This window comes from Hippopotamus amphibius, chromosome 16, assembly GCF_030028045.1.
Source record: "Hippopotamus amphibius kiboko isolate mHipAmp2 chromosome 16, mHipAmp2.hap2, whole genome shotgun sequence".
NCBI classification, from domain to species: Eukaryota; Metazoa; Chordata; class Mammalia; order Artiodactyla; family Hippopotamidae; genus Hippopotamus; species Hippopotamus amphibius.
The window spans coordinates 8,865,635-8,890,018 of record NC_080201.1 but is presented as its reverse complement, the minus strand read 5'-3'; the positions used below and the strand labels follow the sequence as shown (position 1 = coordinate 8,890,018).

General features: G+C 43.6%; 2 protein-coding genes across 5 annotated transcripts in view; one reads left to right on the top strand and one right to left on the bottom strand.

Annotated features, from left to right (window-relative positions):
- WWOX (WW domain containing oxidoreductase) overlaps positions 1-6,570 on the top strand; it is a 964,125-nt gene extending 957,555 nt beyond the window's left edge. The window contains exon 10 of the mRNA XM_057713311.1: positions 6,177-6,570. Coding sequence (XP_057569294.1) covers positions 6,177-6,333 — 157 coding nt within the window. The 3' untranslated portion in view covers positions 6,334-6,570. The remainder of the gene's footprint in view (positions 1-6,176) is intronic.
- MAF (MAF bZIP transcription factor) overlaps positions 1-24,384 on the bottom strand; it is a 366,703-nt gene that overhangs the window by 2,064 nt on the left and 340,255 nt on the right. For 2 of the 4 annotated variants that reach the window (XM_057713316.1, XM_057713319.1), the window contains one exon: positions 7,253-7,493. Coding sequence is in view for 1 of the 4 variants with exons in the window: in XM_057713319.1 (XP_057569302.1) it covers positions 7,463-7,493 (31 nt within the window). In the remaining 3 variants the exon portion in view is untranslated. Of the gene's footprint in view, positions 1-6,571; positions 6,659-7,252; positions 7,494-24,384 lie in introns of those variants that run through there. The other 2 variants (XR_009049781.1, XR_009049780.1) reach the window with 2 other exon arrangements.

Here is a 24,384-nt window from a genome sequence, read left to right as displayed (position 1 = left end):
CTTCTGGGGGCTATGTCCCCTGCCAGGACCAATGAATGGCACTGATGGTGACGCACTGGTATATCCCATGGCTTAGCTCTCCTTCAGAGCAGCTGCCATGAAGCCCTCCTAGGCTGCATCCCAGGCTCACCGGGGAATGAGCCTCCTTTACCTGCCCCAGGGGAGACAGTCAGCGGAAAAGGAACCTCTTGGCTTTTCCAGCCTTGTGAAACTGTCTCCCTGTGGCAAGAGGTAAATACCCTAACACGGTGTGGTAGGTACACATTCTCTTCCGTCAGGCTAAGGTCTGAATGTGGTCTAAATGATTCTCCAGGACATTCTGGAAGACTTTTCCAGCCTCCACAGTTGAAAACAAATATCCGCTTTCCTGATCCTCTTCGCTTTTTCTACTTGAGAAACTGAATGGATTTCCCTTCCGTCATAAATGTTAAGGACAGCCTGTGAGTTAGCAAAACTCCTGAGGGCTATGAAGAAACATACTGTGATACCTACAGGAAGTATGTGTCTGTATGTAAGCCTGTGCTCTTTCATGCCTTCGTAGGGATCAATTCTTAGGAATGTGTAGGAATTCATTTGTTAGGAGTTCACTGGGGGCGGGTGGGAGAGGCAGATGGAGCTGACTTTCCTCAGTAAACCTGCTGTCACACGTCAATGTTATCTTCCAAAAGGCCACACTCATTTTACATGTATGTGAATTTATAAGATGGAGATTGCTTGGGTTTCACTGGTTTTGACAGCATTCTGTTCACGCTTTGAAAGAAAGTCTAGTAGGTTCATAGCTGGTCAAATGTGGCACCTGGAGGTGGCATTTTGAATCAGGTGATGGTTTTGTTAAGGGTCATTTGCTATTGGATCTTTTGAGGTGGCGCTGAGTCTTCATTTTTGCTAATCCAAACGGATATAATTTCAATTTCGTTCACTGCCTAAATCAACAATCGGAAAATCTCCTCCTAACATTTCTCAGGTGAGCACATGACAGCCCGCACAGTTAATTTTAGGCCACACTGTGGCCAGACGTGGCCTGGCTGAGAAGAAGGGGAAGAGGCCTCCTAAGGAAGCTTCAGCCACACAGGAAAAGGGCAGTGCGCACATTTATGTCACGTGTTTGCGAAGGAGGTTTTGCATTGCATCTGCCATGGATTCCGGAGGGTCAATCTGTGTGCTTATCTGCGTGGCTTTGGACGAGTTGCTTTTGAGCCCTGGTACTAAGTGGGCATCTCTGTAAAGGGCAATGATGATCATCTCTGGCTTGCAGATCCATGTTTGGGTTAGAACATCGTGCTCATAAAGCTCTCTGTGTAGTGCCGGAGGAATTGCAAGTTCTCAGTCGACGCCAGCCATCGTTACTACTTGCACAGCCCCGTCTGCAACAACTGTCTAGACACGCTCAACAAGGTGGAGGACAAGAGTCCTTTCGAGTCATGGTCTCTGTTTCCTCCTGTCTGGCATCACTTCGGCAGAAGTTGGTACATTACTGATTAGCACTTATTCCAGGACCAAGCAAGAGGGCCGTGGGTTGATTGTGGCCACAGGAGCTGCACGGCTCTATCAACTAGCAGAACACGTGGCTCATCTGTCAGCTTAAAAGATTGTTCTCAGATGGTGAATAGGGAACACATAACCTTTTGGAGCAGCTTGCTTTCGTTCTTTCAAATCGGGGATTTAAACCGTATTATTTTTGAGGAACAGCTGTGTTCCAAGCACCACGGTCTCAGGAGATGAACTCTGAAACACAGCATCACACTTTTCCGGTAGAGTGGTTGAGAACTCTCTTTCAGGAGTGTTACTGGGAGACAGGAAGAGACCGAGAGGGTACGGAGGCAGCCATACATCCCACCTGTGACACCCGTGTTCCCTGCCCCATCTCCAAGGCTCCGTGAGAAATTATTCCACCGTACTCACGGGGGCATCAGATCAGTTCTGCATTTGGAAATTGTTTGCTTTGCCTCACAGACCCCAGATGAGTAACAGGGAAAGCTTTGAGGGTTTGAGGATGCGCCTGTCTTCTCTTCCTGTGACACCTGCAAACTTCTTTGTCCCGGGAATTCAGCAAAGTCATCACTGCCCACTTCCAGTAGGGCTGTTCTCCTTCTCTGCCCTTGAGGTTCCAAGCCCAGTCTAAGTTCCATTCTGCCTTCCCTTAATCTATGCAAAAAGTGCAGTTGAGTGATTCACTCGACATTTGCTCTGCAATGTCCTGATACCAACAGGTCCGTAGGAAAGCAACCTTAGGACTTCTGCTTCTCTCACAATCATGGAATATACAGATATAAAAAAGTAGACACACTATCATGGGATATGTCTCAGAGTTAAATCTATTTTAAGACAGGAATCTATTCTTTTTTTTTAAAGAAGCATGCATTTTAAAAGCAGAGAAACCTGAAAACTAAACATAATTATGTAACATGTGTCCTTATTAAAACGTAAGTTATATTAGAGTACCTACCAATGCATTACAAATATTAATACGTGAGTGGATTTTTCCTTAAGCCTAGACTGTTGATCAGAAACCCCGATACCTTTCTCTTTCAAAGAGTCAATATTCATTTGTATTCCGTGCTGACAGCTGCAAATTGATGGCCAGTGGTTAGCAAATAAATGCTGATGAAAAGCAGCTACTTCACAGTTTCATCCCAACCAAGGGCTTTGGAAGGATGGATAATTTAGATCTCAGGGCCCCAACTATAAATAAACAGCAACTGCTCTCTAAATCCCACCTTTCTGTTGTTGAAGACTGTGCCGTTCGTCTGACAAATGATTTCTGAAAGAGAATGATGAACCCTTATTACCCAGGTACTCTTAACTTCATCCCAAACAAGAATCCCAGGTAATTTTACATACACTATAAAGATTGATGGTGTAGCTCTCCTCTGGCCGCTCGCAAGTGTTTGACTAAATCAGAAATGGCATTCGGGCACGATTAAAGAGTCTACTGGGCTTCCCAGAAATCCTCAGCCCCCTGTGATCCACACCCTAACTCACTGCGGCTGCTACAGGACGCAGTCGCCCCAGCCCAGTTCCCAGGACCAGCAACGGCATACACCCGACAGGCCTCTCATAAATTGTTCTTCAAAAATCATGGAGGGGAAGCCACAGCTCCAGCCAGTGTTTGTATGTCAAGAGACTGCCATTATCTCATCACGACGGATCAGTAAGCAGTGGTGACAGCCAGCAAGGCAGGTCTTCAGATATTTTATAACAATCGGTAACATCATTTCCTTTATAGGGCTCTTTCATCTTTTCTGGATTATGGACTGATGCCCCCCCTCCCCCCAGCGTGGCATGAAAGTCATCTGACGGTGATGAAAGTGCTCTTTAAAAATTTTTCTCCTATCAGTTTAAAAATGTTTTATCTCGTATCAGCAGTACCGGCTCATTTACTAATGAGATTTCCTAATGTGGCTCCGTCTCGTTCGGACGCTAGGCAGGCCGAAAAGCTGGTGAGCCAGAAGTTAGAACTTGATATTAAACGGTCATCCCATCTGATCATATAAAGATGTCACTCAGAGGCGGCCATTGGTGCAGCTGAAAAGAGCATTCCCTGAGAAGCCGAAAGGGTCGTGGGCGTGGGACGAAAAGATGTTGTCACTACTTCACTGTCCAGTCTTTGCCAACTGTGCACCGTTGATCTTTGGAGTGGAGAAGGCGGTCTTTGCTTTCAGGTGCCCTGCTGTACTGTGTTCTTCTACAAAGCCAGTGCCGCTGGTGATAAGATTTCAATTGTGTATCACCCTGAGCCTAGGGACAAAGGAATCAAAGCCAGCTCTTGATAAAAGATTAGGCTTTTCTAAAATTTATGGTTTTCAGCATGGTAGCCAAGTGGAGGTTTACGTGAAATGAGGTCAATTGCAGTTGCTTTCAGATTCCATGGAGGGAAAATGTGTGCCCCCAGCTCCCTCATCAACTCGATTCTGAATCAATGTAAGGGCAGACTTGCTCTGCAAAAATACCACTCCAACCATGCAAGAGGGTGTAACAGGATATCGTTTTTAGAAGGTCAGAGTGGCAAAAGATCACATTGGGTTTGGAAGAATTCGGTGTGTTGCTTTCCCAAGTGGCCAACTTTGATCTCTTCTCGGGATTGGTGGAGCTGTGAAAGGCCAGTTTGTTGTGATGTATGAGTGCTGATATTATAACCACTCTGGGGTGGGATTGAGGGAGCCTCGATTGAGGGGTGAGCTGACTGGCTTCTCTCCCCACTTGGGAGCTAATGGACAGATTCCCCTGGCCACTCGGTGGTGGTTTTGGCAGTTGCAAAGTGAGATGGAAATCTAAAACAGATACCCAGAAAATCCTACAAAACCCCATCTCCACCTGACGTCTGCTAAGCATTGAGGCCAAGATGATATTTGGCTTGGGTCGGCGAGAGGAGCGTCTCAAGTCTTCCATTTGTCTTTACAGGCACTTTGCTTGCCTTTTACCCCACGTGGGATCCAGGGGAGTCAGATAAGCCCCTCGAAATCTGTTAGATAAATGTGCTAAGCTAAGGTGCTAAGCTATTAGGAATAACAATTCAGTGAAAGGAAATCTGGATGACATGGGCTTATGTCCATCAGACCTGAGGCACGCAAATCACTTTGAAAAGAAAGAGCTGAATCTAAGAAAATAACTGGGGAGTGCGCATGGGGAAGTAACAAACCAGTTTCTATTTCATTACATCAAAGTCACGTCAGGGGTTCAAATTTTGGACCAAAGGGTCTTGTCCAATACAGTTAAGCAGCCCGTTATTATCAGAACTCAAGTCTCCATCCCATTCTCACTCCACCCACCTCCACACAGGCATGTCACTTGAACATATTTGACCAGTTGGCTTTCAGACAAATTCAACAAATGCCCTACACCCTCCCCCCCCCAAAAAAAAACCCCAAGTCTACTTTTATAGTATGTTCCTACAATTGTAATATCTTGAGACCTTGATTCTCAGAATGACCTTGGCTCCCGTGGTTATAGGATACAACCATGGTGAATGCAAACCAAACCATATGGGTGGGGGGGATGCTCTCCAATAAGCTCTCTGCTTGGGTGCAGTTTAAACCCTGGAGGGGCAGACAGAGAGGAAGCTTTTGGGTGGGGATGGAAATTCGTTTCCCCCTCAATCAGACGTTCCTTAATGTTTCCCTAATGGTGACCTTATCCCCAGTTATTTCTCCATCCTCTTCTGCCTCCTCCCCTGCTTCTCTATCAACTGATAATTAGTCGATGCAGCAAGGGCTGTGATGCACATAAATAATCATAAGAAGCCAGAGAAACTGTATTGGTTTTAAATTAGAGCCGTGCCGACCGTGTCTCCCTACGAACACCGGCCTATTATTTTTAATTATGGCTTGCAAAGCAAAGTGATTTCTTGCCCTCTTTGCAGCATCCCTGACAGTGTTCTGTCAGCCCGGATGATAAGGTGCCCCACCGGCACACCCTCCCTAGCCACAGCACCAACTGCTACGCAGAGGGTCCATCGGAAGTGATCAATGGCACCCATGACACCTTGCATCTTGAAGTGGGCAGGGAGGACGCGGGCCCCCCCAGGCCACTGTCCCACTGCAAGTATGGGCTGAATACGACATTTGTAAAGAGGTGTTCAGGACAAATTCACAAATGTGTTTTGTGTCTGCGTGAGGCGTGGGGAATATGTGTATACGTGTGCATGTCAAACCGTTTAGCACAGCGTCACAACCCCTTCCCCTAGCAGCACCGTGGGCAACGAATAAGGAAAAATCTGGCACTGGTCCCGCTTGGTTTTCTACCTGATGGGCCAGGATTAGAGTGGTTGGTTTAGTTCAGACAGGAGCTTCTGGAAACATCTTGGTATCAAATCACATTATCCATTGAGACGTCAGGAAGGTGGATGAATTTGTTCTTGCATGTTCAAAAGGATCCCACGTTCTTGTTGCTTGGAAGAGACAGCTGATGTGACTTACTGATAGACGTATCTGTTTTCGAAGGCTTTTCCTATATGAGGTGTCAAAAGTCACACCAGCTTTACGCGCGGAGTTTATGAACTCGTTTTCCCAGGATGGTCCCATCATACCTTTTCCAGTCCCGTGCTTTGAGTTCAGTCCTCTCGGCCGTGCTGAGATCCAGATGCGGGGGAGAGACCCTGGCTCATTCCCAGTTAGAACAAAGTCACTCCATCACCTCTCAAAAAAATGTTCTTGTGGTCTTTGTTCTTTGATTTGCAGCAACAAGGAGCTGCCACCACCGTGTACTGTGCTACTGCTCCAGAGCTGGAGGGCCTGGGAGGCATGTACTTCAACAACTGCTGCCGCTGCATGCCCTCGGCGGGAGCCCAGAGCGAAGACACGGCCCGGGCCCTGTGGGTGCTCAGCGAGAGGCTGATCCAGGAAGGACTCGGCAGCCCGTCCGGCTGAGCGGGCGCTCGGCCGGGAGCAGCGCCCACGCCTAACTGCCAACACCGGACCCCTGCCAACTCACCGTCCCAGGGCTTCCCATGTCCTTCCACCCCAGCTCCGCCAGAGTCAAGGGTATCTAAGAGGAGTCGCAACAGAGCGAAAGATGTTAAGTCCCGATGGGAGACAGGGAATTCTGGGGTGAAGGGACAATACCTCTTTTCCGAGGCTGGGTTAGGCTTGGGTCCCTCTGCTTCCCTGGTGATGGCCTGTTTGAAAGTGGAGCTTAGTTGCTAGGTCGGTTCTCTGTCTCACTGTAGAAGCACAAGCAATCCTCACTCACCGTTTAGAATAGCCTGGTGCCCCCTGTCCCACCAGCCACAGCCTCCCATGGCCACACTGTAGCCAGGAGCTGGCTTTCTCCTACTTAGGGAAGAAAAAGCCAGTGTTCATCCTTGGCTGCACTGATCCAGGAGATAATTGTTCATTCATCCTGATTGTGTCTGAGTGGGCTTGGCAACCACTGGAGAGGGGACCCTCTGAACCTTGTTCCAGCCAAGATGGAGGTGACACTTAGAAATGGGTGGAATACACACAGTTAGTGAGTTACCGAGTACTGGTCCACTGACTCCCTTGCCCAAGCTGTACAAAAGGTTCTTTAGAGATTATAACAAACAAGTTTTGAAAATCATTCCCCAGATTCCTTGACAGGCAGGAAAGGAAGCCTTATGCCCTTAAGAATATACAGGATATTTGGGGGGGGTGGGGGATAAAAAGCTGTTCCCTTCATTCGTCACTCACAGTTTTAGGAAGGAACCCCATCACAGAGGTTCACAGCCCCTCAGTGTGTCTGTTCAGCATCCCGCTTCCGCATCCTCTTGTTCCTCCCATCCTACGCTTAATAAAAGAACATGCTTGACTATTATCACCTGAAGTTTGTCTGGTTCCTTTAAATGTTTGTTTCAGCTTTGTTTTTTGTCTTGTTTTGTTTTTTTAGAAAAGCGATCTAGAGGAAAAATAAAGCGCTTCTTGTAGACGCCAGGAAAACACCATTCTCATTTCTTCTCTGAGTTTTGTTTTGTTTTTGTGCTTTGTGGCTGTCTGCGGGCCGAGTTGTCTCACGCAATTAGCATGCCAGCATCATATTTTCTGTTGAAGACAGAAAGAAAAAGAAAAATGACTATCGCTTAATTTCACCTTAAGAGGTTTTGTTATTACAGATCGTGGGTCATTTCAGTCTTCGATGGTTTGTTCCCCCTGTAAGTACCAAGTTCTTGGTGATTAGAAACCATCGCTACTTCAGAGAATAGGGGTGGCTTGGAGGCTCTTTCCCACTCATCCTGTATCACTTACACCTTGGTTTCCAGGCCACTCCTGCAGGGATGTAAGAAAGGCCACTCTGGCAAGGTGCAGAGAATGCTTTGGCTGAAACACCAGGAAGGTAGGGGCAGGGGGTGTGTGTCACTGTTCCTCCTTCTGACAGTGGCAGCTTCAGCCCAGACAACGTCATGAATTTCTGGGCCTCTGGCTCTGTGGTCAACCACCACTGCTTTCCAGTGGCCCATAGCCTGGCTACATCCTCCCGTCTGGCCATATTCTCCCTTAACAAAATCCTTCCTGTCATAGCTCCTTTCACACTGTGCATCGGATAATGTCACTTTTCTGGTCCAAACCCACCGGTGCTTCTGAGGTAGACTATTTGCAAACGTGGCCACTGTAATTCTCCTCCCAGTCCCCATACCTTGGGTGGTCCTCTCTCCAACTGTGGCCTTGGCCACAGGACTTGCTTTAAATGTCACAGTTTCACATGTGCTTGTGCACTGGGGCTTGCCCTTGTTGCTCTTTGGAATCCTGCAACCACCATCCTATGCGTTGGCCTGGCTTAGCCTGCTGGACAATGAGAGTCACACGGGCGCTCCCCAAACTGACATCAGGCTACCCGTTAGACATGCAAGCAAGGCCATCCCAGACCATGTCACTCCAGCCAAGCCAACCCAGATGAGAAAACATGTCCCCGTCCACCCAGAGGACTGCAAACAATAAAAGTTTATGTTAACCCACGAAGTTTCAGGATCACTTGTTACACAGTACACACTGATAAAACTGCTCATCGCACTGACTAAATTCCCAATGTTTTGACCACAGCCTAGGAGCTCTCCCATAATCTGGTCCCCAGCTAACTTCCTGATTTCATGTTCTAGCATCTTCTCTTCACTCACCAAGGTTAGCCACGCTAGCCTTCTTGTTCTCCTGAAATAAGCCAAGCAACCTCCCTAACTCAAGGACTTTATACTTGCCGTTCCCTCTGCTGGGCTGCTTTTCTTCTGGAGACCTGCATGGCTTCCTGCCACACTGCATTCCAACACAGCTCCCTTTCTGATGAGGTGACACTCACGGTGGCACCCCATCTGCCCACCCCTTACCCTTTATTCTTCTCCACGCTGCTTAATACCATTGGAAAAATTATATCTCCGTTTACCATTCTCTCTCCACCTCCTACAATGTAAACTCCCCGAGATTTGTTTTGTTCACAACTGTGCCACCCGTGCCTAGAACTATCCCTGTTATACAGAAGGTGCTCAATAAATAACCTTTGAAGGAAAGGACGATTCTTGGTGACTGAGCATTATGTTCACGAAAACAGTTCCTGTGATTGTGAGAATGACTGCAAGCCCCCCCCCCCCAACCCCCGTGCCAGGTGGGCTGCAAAATTTTGTCTACTTTGTAATGTGACCAAGGTCCTACCAGGCAGCCTCCTCTTCCCGTCTAATGGATGAAGACTTTGAGGCTGAGAGCGTTCATAACTTGCCGCTGTCCACACAGCTTATGAGCGATAGAGCTGCTATTCACACCCGGGTCTACTTCATTTCAAAGTCACACACGTCCCTGCACCAAGGCCACCGCTCCTTCCAGAAGCTGAAAATGTCCTTTCCGATAGGAGGCACCATCTTAACACCTCACCCTGAGCAGAGAGGCGATGTTATGGGTCTGACCATAGCTCAGCTTTAGGAATTTGGGGAAAGGGGAGTCAAGCCACGGCACAGAAGGTGTTGGCGCGTCATCAGGCAAGGTCATGTTCAAAGTATCCGAGAACCAGGGGAGCATCTCCTGCTGCCCCCTCGCACCATTAAGGCCTCTGTGCTGATGCCCACATGAATTCCGCATCAGGAGGTAAGAGGAGGCATGCGGGAACTTGACCAGGGGAAGGCAGCTTTCCACTCAGTCAAGAAGCTCCCTAAACCCTCCTACACTGTTGGTGGGAATGTCAGTTGGTGCAGCCACTATGGAGAACAGTATGGAGGCTCCTTAAGAAACCAAAAATAGAGTTGCCATATGATCCTGCGGTCCCGCTCCTGAGCATGTATCCAGACAAAACCATAATTCAAAAAGATACATGCACCCCAATGTTCATAGCAGCACTATTCACAATACCCAAGACATGGAAACATGACATGACATGTCCATTGACAGAGGAGTGGATAAAGCAGATGTGGTACATATATACAGTGGAATATTACTCAGCCATAAAAGAGAATGAAATGGTGTCATTTACAGCAACATGGATGCAACTAGAGATTATCATACCAAGTGAAGTAAGTCAGAGAAAGACATATCACATGATATCATTTACATGTGGAATCTCCAATGTGATACAAATGTACATATTTACAAAACAGAAACAGATTCACAGACATAAAAAACAAAATTATAGTTACCAAAGGGGAAAGCACAAGGGGGTAGGAGAGAGAAATTAGGAGTTTGGGATTAGCAGATACAAACTACTATATATAAAATAGATTAACAACAAGGTCCTACTATGTAGCACAGGGAACTCTATTCAATACTTTGTAATAAACTATAATGGAAAAGAATATGAAAAAGAATACATAGATCTGAATCACCTTGCTATAAGCCAGAAACTAACACAACACTGTATATTAACTATACTTCAATTAAAAAAAAAGAAGAAGGTCCCTAAGTCAAACTAAGTCTCCATACAGTCATTCATCCAACAAACGTACACCGAGTGCCACATTATGGAAATTCAAAGTTTAGGGTAAAACTCCCACTATAGTTAAAGCTATAAAAAAAAAAAATTATATCCTGGGTCGATAAGAGTCTTCACAATTCACAAGGTCCTAACCAACTTTATCAAAAGATCTCCAGCTTACTTGATAAACAGAGACCCCAGAACAAAAACCAGGCCTCCTCTCGCCCATTATGCCCTGAATCCACCCAGACGGTGCCAGTCCCTGTGGTCCATTTCTCCCGTCACATCATACTTCTTTGGCTGATTCTGTCAGGCAATTCCTGGACAGGTGAGCAAGTGGGTAGCACAAAGCTTCACTCCTTGTTTAGCTTATTCTAAGCCCGGGACTATTGGTCAGCATCCGTCATGTATGTGTGTGTGTGTGTGTGTGTGTATACATATGCAATATGTAACATATACCTAGTCTTCCATCATCATGGCCACTATTGGCTGATACTATTTATTGAGCATCTACTATGTGCCAGTTGCCAGTCTAGGCAAATCACACCCACCTTCTTATTTTATGCTTAGATGATGAAAATGACAAAGACAAAGTGACCTATCCACGGTCTCCTAGCTGGTGAGGTGACTAGCAGAGTCAGCATCCGAATCCAGGGCTATCGCCTTCAAGTCCATGTGCCTTCCACTGCATCCCACTGCTTAAAGGATGGCCTGTAGACCACCAGTATATGTATATATCAATGTATACAGCAGGTGAATCATTCACAAAGGAAGACTATTTGGCTTCCTATCCAAGCCTGGGATCTGGTTCACCTCCTGGTGCCCCATGTCTGGTATAAACTCTGCAAATTCTGTCCACGCCGTTTACCCAGCAGTATTGGCCTCAGCCCTATAGACCTTCCCTCTTGTTCTGGTTGTAAACAGGTCTGCACCTGGCCTCCTTTCCCTGGGTTTAGCCTCTGATGGATTCAATGTCCAGAGTCCTCCACCACTGCCCCAGGGCCACAGGATCCACCCAGGACAGAAAGAGGGAGCCAGAGTTTCCACCATCATTTTCTGATGAGCTGCTCTCTTTCTCTGTTTCTTTAAACCCCAAAGGCTGCTGGTTTCCACTTTCTCGGCCGATGAAGGGAGACCTTTCTGCCACTTATCAATAGGAAACAAGAAACTGAAGCGTCCCCGGCAATGACTGAAGCTGTGGCTTGTGGTTTTGCGCTTCAAAATGGGGTGATGGGTGGTTTTGTTTTGAACTTCCATGAAGGAGGCCCGATTACTTTCACGAAGGTCAGCGCTGGGCCGGAAAGCCTTGGCTCGCAAGATGGCTGCCCGTTCAGGTCACCAGCGGGTACCATTTTGAGAAGTTGACCTTTTTTAAAAAAGCATCTAAAAGAGCACTGTTTACCCTGTTAGCTTTTTGTGCCTTTCTGCGTGTCCAAACTAGTTGGAAAGAATAATAAATAACATCACATAATGTGATCCACATGATGCCTGAAAAAACTTCTCTGAATACTGTCTACTTGACGAGATGCTATACTGATGATAAAGGCGGTTTTTAAAAAGAAGAAGACAGGCTCAAATACTACTACCCTAAGAGAGATTTTCATTTCTGTTAATTACCTTTCAAGGCTTTGTACTATTTGGTTCCAGGCCCTTCTTTTTCTCTCCCCCTCCCCCTGCCCCCCCAATTATCTTCTTTCAGTTTTCAGTTATTTTAATGGATGCCTCATATATCATCTTGCTGGTGGGCCATCATTTGTAAACTCCTACTCTGGGACATTCAGGTTATTTCTAGTTTTTGCTGTTAGAACTAATGGTTCAATTAGCATCTTTAGGCACATAGCTTTTTCCTTCTATTAATTTTCCTCCCCAGCATACATCTGCACCCCTGAAACTCTTGAATCCAAGAGCTCTTATTTGGCTCTTCCTGCATACATCCACGTGCGATCTGGAAGGGTTACAACAAGCAGAAGGTGCATGTTTCTGGGGGTTTGTTTTGTTTTGTTTATAACCTCATCAGCATTGGGTGTTGCTATTTAATCTTTTTAATACATTTTAACTTCATATTGTCACAATCTATAACTATTTATATGAAATACCCCCAAGCAGCCAGTCTCCTTATTTAAAGTATAAGCGTTTTGTCTTTCATTTTCCCACTGGACCAAGTTCACAGTTTTAATTAGAATGGAAATTCCAGGTGAGTCTACATTCGGTTTGGGTAGAAAAAAATCAGTTCAGCCATGCCACCACATCTTTACCACATTACTCAATCAGTAAATGCCCTGCCTTTTTTACCTGTTCAATCACCAACTGTAGCACAACATGGACCCCACTTGAATGTCATGCAAAGACCAAAACCAACACCCAAGTCCCTTCGGTCATTCTGGCTTATGCATTTACCCCACTGGCTGCAGTGCTGTCTGCTTTTGTGACATGTGCCACGCCACTCAGAAAGACTGTCTCCCTTCTAAGCTGATCTGTTTACAAGGCCACGCCCTGCTGCATCTTAGGTGTAAGAGAATAAAAGCTTCTTTTAATTTTTGAAATAGGTCTATGCAAATAGAGGCTCTCCATCACTCATTCCGATTAAAGAGGCCCCGTGTCTTCCTCCACCTTTCCTGGTTTTATCTGCGGTTCATGAGGAGCTTGTTCTTTCACTTTGGAATCATGACAGTTTCTCGTCTGATGCTGGGCACCTTAGGTGAGAAAGTCCACTTTGATAAAGTATCATTTCCTGAGTCCTTACCAATGCTTTGTGCAAAACGCTTAACTGAAATGCTGTTTTTGTTCCTTGAGATCTCATGAGCTTTGAATTAAATGTCACTGTCCCCTTTTTACCAGTGAGGAAAATATTTCAATCCTGGGGCCACCACTTCCTGTGTGAGGTTGTCCCAGTAACTTAACCTCTCTGAGCTCCTGTGTCCCAACCCCACAACATCTGTGGTTTCTCTTACCCCTTCAACTTCATCGCTTCCGTGTTTTACTTTCTATATACACACTTGTTTAGATTCCTCTAAGCTGAACAAATGTGAGTTTGTCAGTAGCCTACCTGAATATAGTTTTATTCTTTCTCTATATCCTTTAAATATGACTTAGGAGATTGGTTCGGGGGTGGGGGGAATCTATCATTGTATTTAAATACAGTTGATCTTACAAACAATTGCTGAATAACTTTCTTTTCTACAAAATGTATTGCTGTTTGCTGTCATTATTAGAAAGTTAAAATGTATGCTCAGCATTTAAACTTGGGGAAAAACATCGGAAAAACAAATATTTCCAAAGCCCCACCCGTCAAAGACAACCACTGTAAATGTTCTGATATAGTCCCTTTCACTCTTCTCAAAAATGCATGTTAAAATTTACTTGCACCTTTTCAGTTTCAGTTTTATATAGCTGTGATTATACCCCCCCCCCCAGTTTTATATATTTTAAACTAAATACATTCTTGATACATCTTTTAACACCTTTATGATCCTGCATTCAGTAAACAGATATACCATAGTTGCCTAGTCATTTTACTGTTATTGGAGAGTTAAGGTTCCTCCATTACTCTATTTTAATTAATATATATATAATGCTTTCATAAATATAATTGCATAAGATTGGGGGAGACTAGTTTGGTTATTTTCTTAACATGGATTCCAAAGAAGATGTAGGGTCAACGAATATGAGAAGTTTTACTGTCAAGAAAGCCTTTCCGGGCTCCCCACAGGGCTGATTTTGCTATCTGCCAAGAATTTTCTTGGAGAAGAGCAGGTGTGTTTTTACCCACTTGCTGTCGACCCGTTTATTTTCCCCAGGTACTCTGCCCGTCCGGTGTTTGGCAGTGTTCATATCAGAGCTGCCCATGCAAGTTCCCGGGTATAGAAAGCTCTTTCCCTCTGGAACCAAGACAGAAGAGGGCAGGAGCCCTGTGTCAGCGAAATAAAAAAGGGCTGAATGCAAAAGAATCAAGCTAAACGTTGGGTCAGCTGGTTTTGCCAGCCTTTGAAGGTGTTACACTCTTAATTGTTCCTCTGCCTCAGAACCTACTGAGAAAGTTTGAAGAATTTCTTGGCCACGATGGTAAATGCTCAGAATTCTCGGCCCGGTTTGCTGATGCAGGGCTGGCCCTTAGACTTGGTCCTGGGCAGTTTTACCTGCTATGGCCTAGACTGGAAGGACCTGATGATGAAGCCCTTGCTTTTCACTCTTACTAGTGGCTGCCTTCAAGCTCATTTCAGGGAGAGAGGCAGAGCAGCCCTTTCTCAGATGATTTAGGAAAAAATTTCACTCAGACCATCTTGTTTCCTGAACCAGAGTCTAGAACCTTCTAGAAGCCTACCTAAATCTCCCCAGATATTCCCGAAGTCTGCACAGCTTTAATCAAAACACAGAAGTAAAAGACATGGACAAAACCACATATATATACACACATATATGTACACACACACACACACATACATATATATAAAATCTCAATGTAACAATGGTATTATTAGTATTATTTTAAATACAACATTAAAATCACAATGACGTGATTAAAAATACAAACCTGACACTTTGACCTAGAAATTCAAGTTCTAAACTTCAGAACTCCAAAGCAGGACATTTCTCCCAGCCTGCACAGATGATAGGACTGTATGTGATTGTGCATGTGTGTGTCTGTATAGATGTGTGGTACAATACTGGAATTCAGAAACTCCGTTAACATACTAATAGATTGGAGAAGTAGTTATTAAACACAAACTATTTACATGTGTTGCATTTCAAACCCTTTGAACACAGGCCACTGTTTTTTTTTTTTAAGATACCTGTTTGTTAACAGAAATGGTACTGTTCTCCAACCCAAAGAGCAATATTGTTCTTAAAGCAATGGTAACTCGTAATAACATTAATCATAATAAATTAAGATCAAGTGAAATGTCCAACAGCTGGGGTCAGGACTTCCTGACTACCATGATGCTGTGGAAGAAAGTGAATTGACTGAAATGACATTTTAAACATACTAGGTGACAAGTGTAGGTTATAGAAGAGTCTGTAAGGTATGTTCCCATCTTGGGGATCCCATATGTTTTGTTAAACAAATATATATTTCTGTGTCTGTGCATGTAAATTATGTACTGCGAGAAAGAGAACTGTAAGGTGTTAATAGTGGTCCTCTCTGGGCAGAGGACATGGAGGTGCCTTTTTTCCTTTATGTCTATCTGTATTTCCCGTATTTTCTATGATGCCCTATTACATTCTAAAAAGTAAAAGTTATACAAATAAAGACGAAACATGCCAACGCCTGTAAAACGTGCCCAGCTGCCTCTGTAAGCATTCTAGCACAGCTGTGGGCTGACTCGAGTCCAGTAATTGATCCTCCAGAAGGTTCTCTTGGGCTGACACATTGACACCAATGAAATGGCTTTCAAGTTTCAGGGGAACAGAGCAGGGAATTGGAGGGTGGCATCTCACAAAGAAAAGCACGTTTGAAAAATGAAAGCAGGTAGATTATCCGGGGTCACTTGACAGTCTTAAATAACTGGGTGGCTGTCCGAATGACCCCTTCCGTTGCGGTGTGTCTACAAACACCACCTCCCTGTGGCTTGGGCCTCATGAGTTTTCCACGAGAGCCTTTCCTCTGCTGCCGTTCGACATGCTGCCAAGGTCAGCATAACTCTCACCTCCCCACCTCAGCGCACGGCTGCTAACCTTGAGCACTCACACCCAGCTCTTGCAGAACCCAGACCGTGGACGCCCGCCAAGTCCCTTTCCACTCTTTGTTTTATTATCGCTCGCTAAAAGTTTGAACCAAATGATGAGCGGAAGTATTGATTTTATCTACTTGACCTCTGCTGATGTAAAGTTTTAAGAAAACATACTGTTAGGAAAGTAAAGTTATATATCTTACGTTATTCTAAAAAATATACTCATCAAGAAACCTTAGAAGAAGTATTTACATCTCCCAAGAAGACGTACAGATGGCCACAAAGCACGTGAAAAGATGCTCAACATGACTAATTACCAGAGAAATGCAAATCAAAACTACAGTGCGGTGTCATCTCACACCAGTCAGAAGGGCCATCATCAAAGAGTCTCCAAACAATAAATGCTGAAGAGAGTGTGGAGAAAAGTGAACCCTCCTATACTGTTGGTGGGGATATAAATTGGTACAACCATTATGCAGAACAGTGTGGAGGTCCCTTAAAAAATTTAGAACTACCATATGATCCAGCAATCTCACACCTGTCTATATATCTGGAGAAAATTCAAAAAGATACATGCAGCCCAATGTTCATAGCAGCACTATTTACAATAGCCAAGACATGGAAGCAACCTAAATGTCTATCAACAGATGAACGGATAAAGAAGATGTGGTACATATATATAATGGAGTATTACTCAGCCATGAGAAAGAAGGAAATACTGCCATTTGCAGCAACATGGATGGACGTAGAGATTGTCATAATGAGTGAAGTAAGTCAGACAGAGAAAGACAAATAGCATATGATATCACTTGTATGTGGAATCTAAAAAAATGATACAAATGAACTTATTTACAAAACAGAAATAGACTCACAGATGTAGAAAACAAACTTATGGTTACCAGAGGCAGAAGGGGAGGAGGGATAAAGTGGGAGATTGGGATTAACATACACATTACTATATACAAAATAGGTAACTAATAAGGACTACCGTAGAGCACAGGGAACTTGACTCAATACTCTGTAATGACCTATATTGGAAAAGAATCTAAACAAGAGTGGATATATATATATATGGATAACTGATCACTTTGCTGTACACAGAAACTAACACAACACTGTAAATCAACTATACTCCAATAAATTTTTTTTAAAAATAAATATTTACACATAAAAATATCAGCAGCATTACTGTAAATTACTAAGTAGAGAGAAATCCTGGGTGCAGAGGCCAACTTCTTTCTTGGGACTCTGAATGGTAACATTATTTTGGACTTAAAATTTTTTTCCCCTCACAGCAAAAGCATTTCTAAGAGGGACGTTTATAGCAATATAAGCTTACCTCAGGAAACAAGAAAAAGCTCAAGTAAACAACCTAACCTTACACCTAAAGCAACTAGAGAAAGAAGAACAAACAAAACCCAGAGTTAGTAGAAGGAAAGAAATCATAAAGATCAGAGCAGAAATAAATGAAACAGAGACTTAAAAAAGAAAGAAAGAAAGAAAGAAAGAAAAAGCAAAGATTAATGAAGCTAAACGCTGCCTCTTTGAAAAGATAAACAAAATTGAGAAATCTTTAGCCAGACTCATCAAGAAAAAAAGGGAGAGGACTCGAATCAATAAAATTAGGAATGAAAAAGAAGGTACAACCCACACCACAGAAGTACAAAGGGTCATAAGAGACTACTACAAGCAACTATACGCCAATAAAATGGACAACCTAGAAGAAATGGACAAATTCTTAGAAAGGCACAATCTCCCGAGACTGAACCAGGAAGAAATAGAAAATATGAACAGACCAATTACCAGCACTTAAGTTGAATCAGTAATTTGAAAACTCCAACAAACAAAAGTCCAGGACCAGATGGCTTCACAGGTGAATTCTACCAAACATTTAGAGTTCAGTTAACACCTATCCTTCTGAAACTATTCCAAAAAACTTTCGAACTCATTCTCTGAGGCCACCTTCAGCCTGATAACAAAAACAAAGATATGACAAAAGGAAGGAAGGGAGGGAGGGAGGAAGGAAATAAATTATAGGCCAATATCACAGATGGTTATAGATGCAAAAACCCTCAACAAACTACTAGCAAACCAATTCCAACCATACATTAAAAGGATCATACACCATGATTAAGAGGGATTTATTCCAGGGATGCAAGGATTTTTCAATATCTGTAAATCAATCAATGTGACATACCACATTAACAAATTGAAGAATAAAAACTGTATGATCATCTCAATAGATGTAGAAGAAGCTTTTGATAAAATTCAACATTCCATTTATGATAAAAATTCTTCAGAAAGTGGGCATAGCAGGAACATACCTCAACATAATAAAGGCCACATATGACAAACCCACAGCTAACATCATATTAATGGTGAAAAGCTGAAAGCACTGCCTCTAAGATCAGGAACAAGGCAAGGATGCCCACTGTCGCCACTTTTATTCAACATAGCTTTGGAAGTCCTAGCCACAACAATCAGAGAAGAAAAAGAAATAAAAGGAGTCCAAATTGGAAGAGAAGAAGTAAAATTGTCACTGTTTGCAGATGACATGATGTTATACATAGGAAGTCCTAAAGATGCTACCAGAAAACTACTAGAGCTCATCAACAAATTCGGTAAAGTTGAAAAATTTATTGAATACAATTTACCAGATACAAAATTAACACTCAGAAATCTCTTGCATTTCTATACACTAACAATGAAATATCAAAATGAGAAATTAAGTATACAATCCCATTTACCATCGCATCAAAAATAATAAAACACCTAGGAATAAACCTACCTAAAGAGGCAAAAGACCTGTACTCCAAAAACTATAAGATGCTGATGAAAGAAACTGAAGATGATACAGATGGAAAGATATACTGTGTTCTTGGATTGCAAGAATCAATATTGTTAAAATGACCTTACTACCCAAGGCAATCTACAGATTCAATTCAATCCCTATCAAGTTACCAATGGTATTTCCTGCAGAACTAGAACAAGAAATTTTTTAATTTATATGGAAACACCCTGAATAGCCAAAACAATCTTGAGAAAGAATAGAGCTAGAGGAATCAGGCTCCCTCACTTCAGATGTACTGCAAAGCTACAGTAACCAAAACAGTAGGATACTGGCACAAAAACAGACACATAGACCAATGAAACAGGAAAGAAAGCTCAGAAACAAACCCACGCACTTATGGTAAATTAATAACAAAGGAGACAAGAATGTACAATGGAGACAAGAATATACAATTAATGACAAAGGAGACAAGAATATACAATGGAGAAAAGACAGTCTCTTCAATAAGTGGTGCTAGGAAAACTGGACAGCTACATGTGAAAGAATGAAATTAGAACATTCTCTAACACCATGTACAAAAATAAACTCAAAATGGATTAAAGACCTAAATGTAACACTGGCTACTATAAAATCCCTAGAGGAAAACACAGGCAGAACACTCGTGACATAAATCGCAGCAACATTTTTTTGGATCCATCTCCTAGAGTAAAGGATATAAAAGCAAAAATAAACAAATGGGACCTAATTAAACTTAAAAGCTTTTGCAAAGGAAACCATTCTATAAGACAAAAAGACAACCTACAGAATGGGAGAAAAATACTTGCAAACAATGCAACTGACAAGGGACTAATTTATAAAATATACAAACAGCTTATACAGCTTAATATCAAAAAACCCCCAAACAACCCAATCAAAAACTGGGCAGAAGACCTAAATAGACATTTCTCCAAAGAAAAAAGAAGGAAGGCCAACAGGCACATGAAAAAATGCTCAACATCGCTAATTATTAGAGAAATGCAAATCAAAACTATAAAAATGAGGTACCAATTCACACAACTCAGAATGGCCATCAGCAAAAAGTCTACAAATAATAAATGCTGGAAAGGGTGTGAAGAAAAAGGAACCCTCTTTCACTGTTGATGCAAATGTAAATTTGTGCAGCTACAATGGAAAACAATACGGAGGTTCCTCCAAAAACTAAAAATAGGGTTACCGTATGATCCAGCAGTCCCACTCCTGGGCATATATCTGGACAAAACTCGAATTTGAAAAGATACACGCACAAGCAGTTCATGCAGCTCAATATCAAAAAAACAAACAACCCAACCCCCAAATGGGTAGAAGACCTAAAGAGACATTTTTCTGAAGAGGACATACAGATTGGCAACAAACACATGAAAAGATGCTCAACATCACTAATCGTTAGAGAAATGCAAATCAAAGCCACAATGAGGTATCACCTCACACTGGTCAGAATGGCCATCATCAAAAATCTAGAAACAATAAACGGTGGAGAAGGTGTGGAGAAAAGGGAACTCTTCTGCACTGTTGGTGGGAATGTAAACTGATAGAGCCACCATGGAGGACAGTATGGAGGTTCCTCAGAAAACTAAAAATAGAACTACCATATGACCCAGCAATCCCACTCCTGGGCATATACCCTGAGAAAACCGTAATTCAAAAAATACATGCACCCCAATGTTCACTGCAGCACTACTTACAATAGCCAGGACATGGAAGCAACCTAAATGTCCATCAACAGAGGAATGGATAAAGAAGATGTGGCACATGTATACAATGGAATGTTACTCAGCCATAAAAAGGAACAAAACTGAGTCATTTGTAGTGAGGTGGATGGACCTTGAATCTGTCATACAGAGTGAAGTAAGTCAGAAAGAGAAAAACAAATATCATATGTTAATGCATATACATGGAATCTAGAAAATGGTACTGATGAACCTAGTGGCAGCACAGAAATAGAGATGCAGACATAGAGAACTGACCTGAGGGCACAGGACGGGGGAAGAGGAGGCTGGGACGAACTGAGAGAGTAGCATTGACATATACACACTATCAAATGTAAAACAGATAGCTAGTGGGAAGCTGCTGCATAGCACAGGGAGATCAGCTTGGTACTTTGTGATGACCTAGAGGGGTGGGACAGGGATGGTGGGAGGGAGGCTCGAGAGGAAGGGGATGTATGTGTACATATAGCTGGTTCACTTTGTTGTACAGCAGAAACTAACACAACATTGTAAAGCAATTATAATCCAGTAAAGATGTTAAAAAAAAAAGATACGTGCACCCCAATGTTCACTGAAGCACTATTTACAATAGCCAGGACATGGAAGCAACCTAAATGTCCATCAACAGAGGAATGGATAAAGAAGATGTGTTACATATAGACAATGGAATAGTACTCAGCCATAAAAAGAAAGAAATGATGCCATTTGCAGCAACATGGATGCAGCTAGAGATTATCATACTAAGCAAAGTAAGTCAGACAAAGACAAATACCTTATGGTATCACTCATATGTGGAATGTAAAAAAATGATGCAAATGAACTTATTTACAAAACAGAAGTAGACTCACAGACATTGACAACAAAATTATGGTTACCAATGGGGGAAAGGGGGGAGGGACAAATGAGGAGTTTTATATTAATAGATACACACTACTATATGTAAAAGAGAGAAACAACAAGGACCTACTATAGCACAGGGAACTATTTTCAATATCTTGTAATAACTTATAATGGAAAAGATTATGAAAAAGCATATATATATATATATATATATATATATATATATAACTGAATCACTTTGCTTGTATACCTGAGACTAACACGACATTGTAAATCACCTGCACTTCAATTTTTAAAAATTTTGAGGTGTGTTACTTTCTCTTTGGGAGGAAAATATACAAAGTGCAGTATCTAGAAAGAAAATATGAATAACTAAGAAAAATATCCAACACACTCACCCACCCACGATAGGTCTAAATAAGAACAAGATCAGTGTGATCCCTGATGCTAGCACCCCAAGCTTCATCAATAAATTTGAGGGGAAATGGCTTCGCCAAATCTAGCTCTGACCTTGACTTCCAGGACAGGAAGACCCACGGATAACTTTCAAGACTTTGGAGAGTGAATCTTCACAAACTGGCCTGAGTGCATTTCTGCTACTGTAAGTTTTCAGACTGGCTTTCCTGATTCCTGAGACCCTGCCGGGTCTTCAGGGGTTCGTGCCTGTTTCTGTGGTTGGCATCTTTGATCATGAACTTTTTCACACATGCACAAAGACAGGTGTGAGAGGGAGCAGGGAAGGGCCCTCTGCCGGATTTGCTATGGTTGAACACGCAAGGGCTTCTCTGATGGTTCCACTTAGGCTGGGTTATGAGGCAGTTTGCTGTGGGTGACAAGTGCACTGGTGCTGGTGGCGTGGGCACTTGGAGGCCCCTCTCAGGGCTTCCACCACTTCTATGGCAGTTGGAAGAGGAGGATTGTTTACACAGACTCCAATCAGAATGGTGTCCCCTGGAGGTGTGCAAAGTGGACCCGGTCTCTCCTTCCAGCAGTCTCATGATGGATCTGAGATGGGGCGGGGTGGGTAACGCCATAGTGGGTGTTCTCAAAACAGAGGGTTCAAGAAGTACAAGGTGTTCTTAAAGGAAGAATACAATGCGATAGACGCCCAACCAGACGTATTCTGTGCCCCTCCTCTCCCATCGAGCTGCGTGATCCTGGTGCATCGTTTGCCCTCTAGGGGCTACAGCACACAGGTCACACACAGCCTTCCCAGCACAAAGGCCTCCTTCAGGACCTGGTCCACCACAGTTTAGTGACTGTCATTTGAAATCCCTCCCCTCTAGGCTCTCCTGCCCCCTGGTAAACAGGCTTTGATGGAGGCATGAAAACAGCAGTGAGAGTAACACAACTGTCAGAGGATGACCTTGGGGACCCAGCACTCACAGAGGACAAGCATTTTGCAGGGCATCTCCCTGATGACCTTGTAAAGAGCTGCCCCATCCTGGACTTCCTAGGTGGCGCAATGGTTAAGAATCCGCCTGCTAATGCAGGGGACACGGGTTCGATCCCTACCCCAGGAAGATCCCACATGCTGCAGAGCAACTAAGCCCGTGCGCCACAACTATTAAGCCTGCACTCTAGAGCCCATGAGCCACAACTATTGAGCCCATGTGCCGCAACTACTGAAGCCCACCTTCCTAGAGCCCATGCTCTGCAACGAGAAGCCACCACAATGAGGAGCCCACGCACCACAACAGAGTAGCCCCCACTCGCCACAACTAGAGGAAGCCTGTGCGCAGCAACGAAGACCCAACACAGCCAATAAAAATAAACAAACAAATAGCGAGCTGCCCGTGATCTTACATCTGCAGTTACAGCTCCCTTTCCATTGTATGTGGAATTCGCTCTGCACTTTGCAGAAGCCATCAAAGCGTCAGGAAATTAAGAACAGCCCGAAGCCCGTTGTTCTATGCCAATGGTGCAGCGTGTAGGCCAGTTGGTACCTCCATCTATCTGTGGAGAGGGGAGTGAGGACCAGGCAGACAGACCCTGGGGGATGCTAACCGAACCATCAGAGGAGTGGCCAGCAGCCCAGGGCTTGCCACAGCAAAAGGGGACTCCACCACTCCATTTCACAGTGAAAGGTACCGGGTTTTGTCCTAAACTTGTGGTGGGACAGGCCCTCCACACACTTTCTCCTGGAAGGAGCTGATTTCTGTGGCTCTGAGCTGGACACAGCCCACGTGTTAATTTCTCTCTGCTTTTATAGGCCTTCTGCATGCAGTGTTAAGCACACAGCCCTACCATCTAGTTAAAAGAGACTCTTATCAGTTTGCAGGCTAGTTGTTTATGGGAAAAAATTGTAATAAATATAGGACACTAAATCCTCCATTCTGAAGAGGTAAACATCAATCACCCAGTGAGAATGTTAGCATTTAATCCTGTGCTTCCTGAATGAACTTGTAGAGAAGTCCTTACTTTGAGAAACATCCCTGGTTCTCAGAGAGTTAACTTTCTAGAACTGAACTGCACAGAACCTTTCAGAGGAATGGATGCAGAAGGAGGTGATGACAAGAGAAGCTCTTTGCAGTGCCCTGATTTGGCCATGACTTGTGTCCTCTGGCCTGGCCAGTTGCTTTTAGAGATGAAGGGGTCAATCAAACCTGGGACAATGGTTAACACAGGCTTGTATTGGATATCAGTTTCCCATGATGGACTGTCCTTTCTGAATCTAACATTCTAAGATGATATCCCAACTTTCCTGGACAAATTGCACTTATTTAACAGCAAGATGGGCCCCTGAGAGCCTTGGATGCCCTTTTTGGTTGGGGTGGGGTGGGGTGGGGCTGAAGTCAAGTGCAAACATTTTACTGACTCCACTTTCCCTCAGTGATGTCTTTTCCTAATGCTGTCGGGTAGGGCTGCGTTCTGTCATGTTTCTTTGCCCCACATTTACAATCGTCGCTTGTCTAAAACTGGCTGCAGCTTGTCAGGCTGGTCTGGTTCAAATATCTATTTTAAAAATCACCCCAAAAGCAATAAGAAATGTCATGTTCTTTTG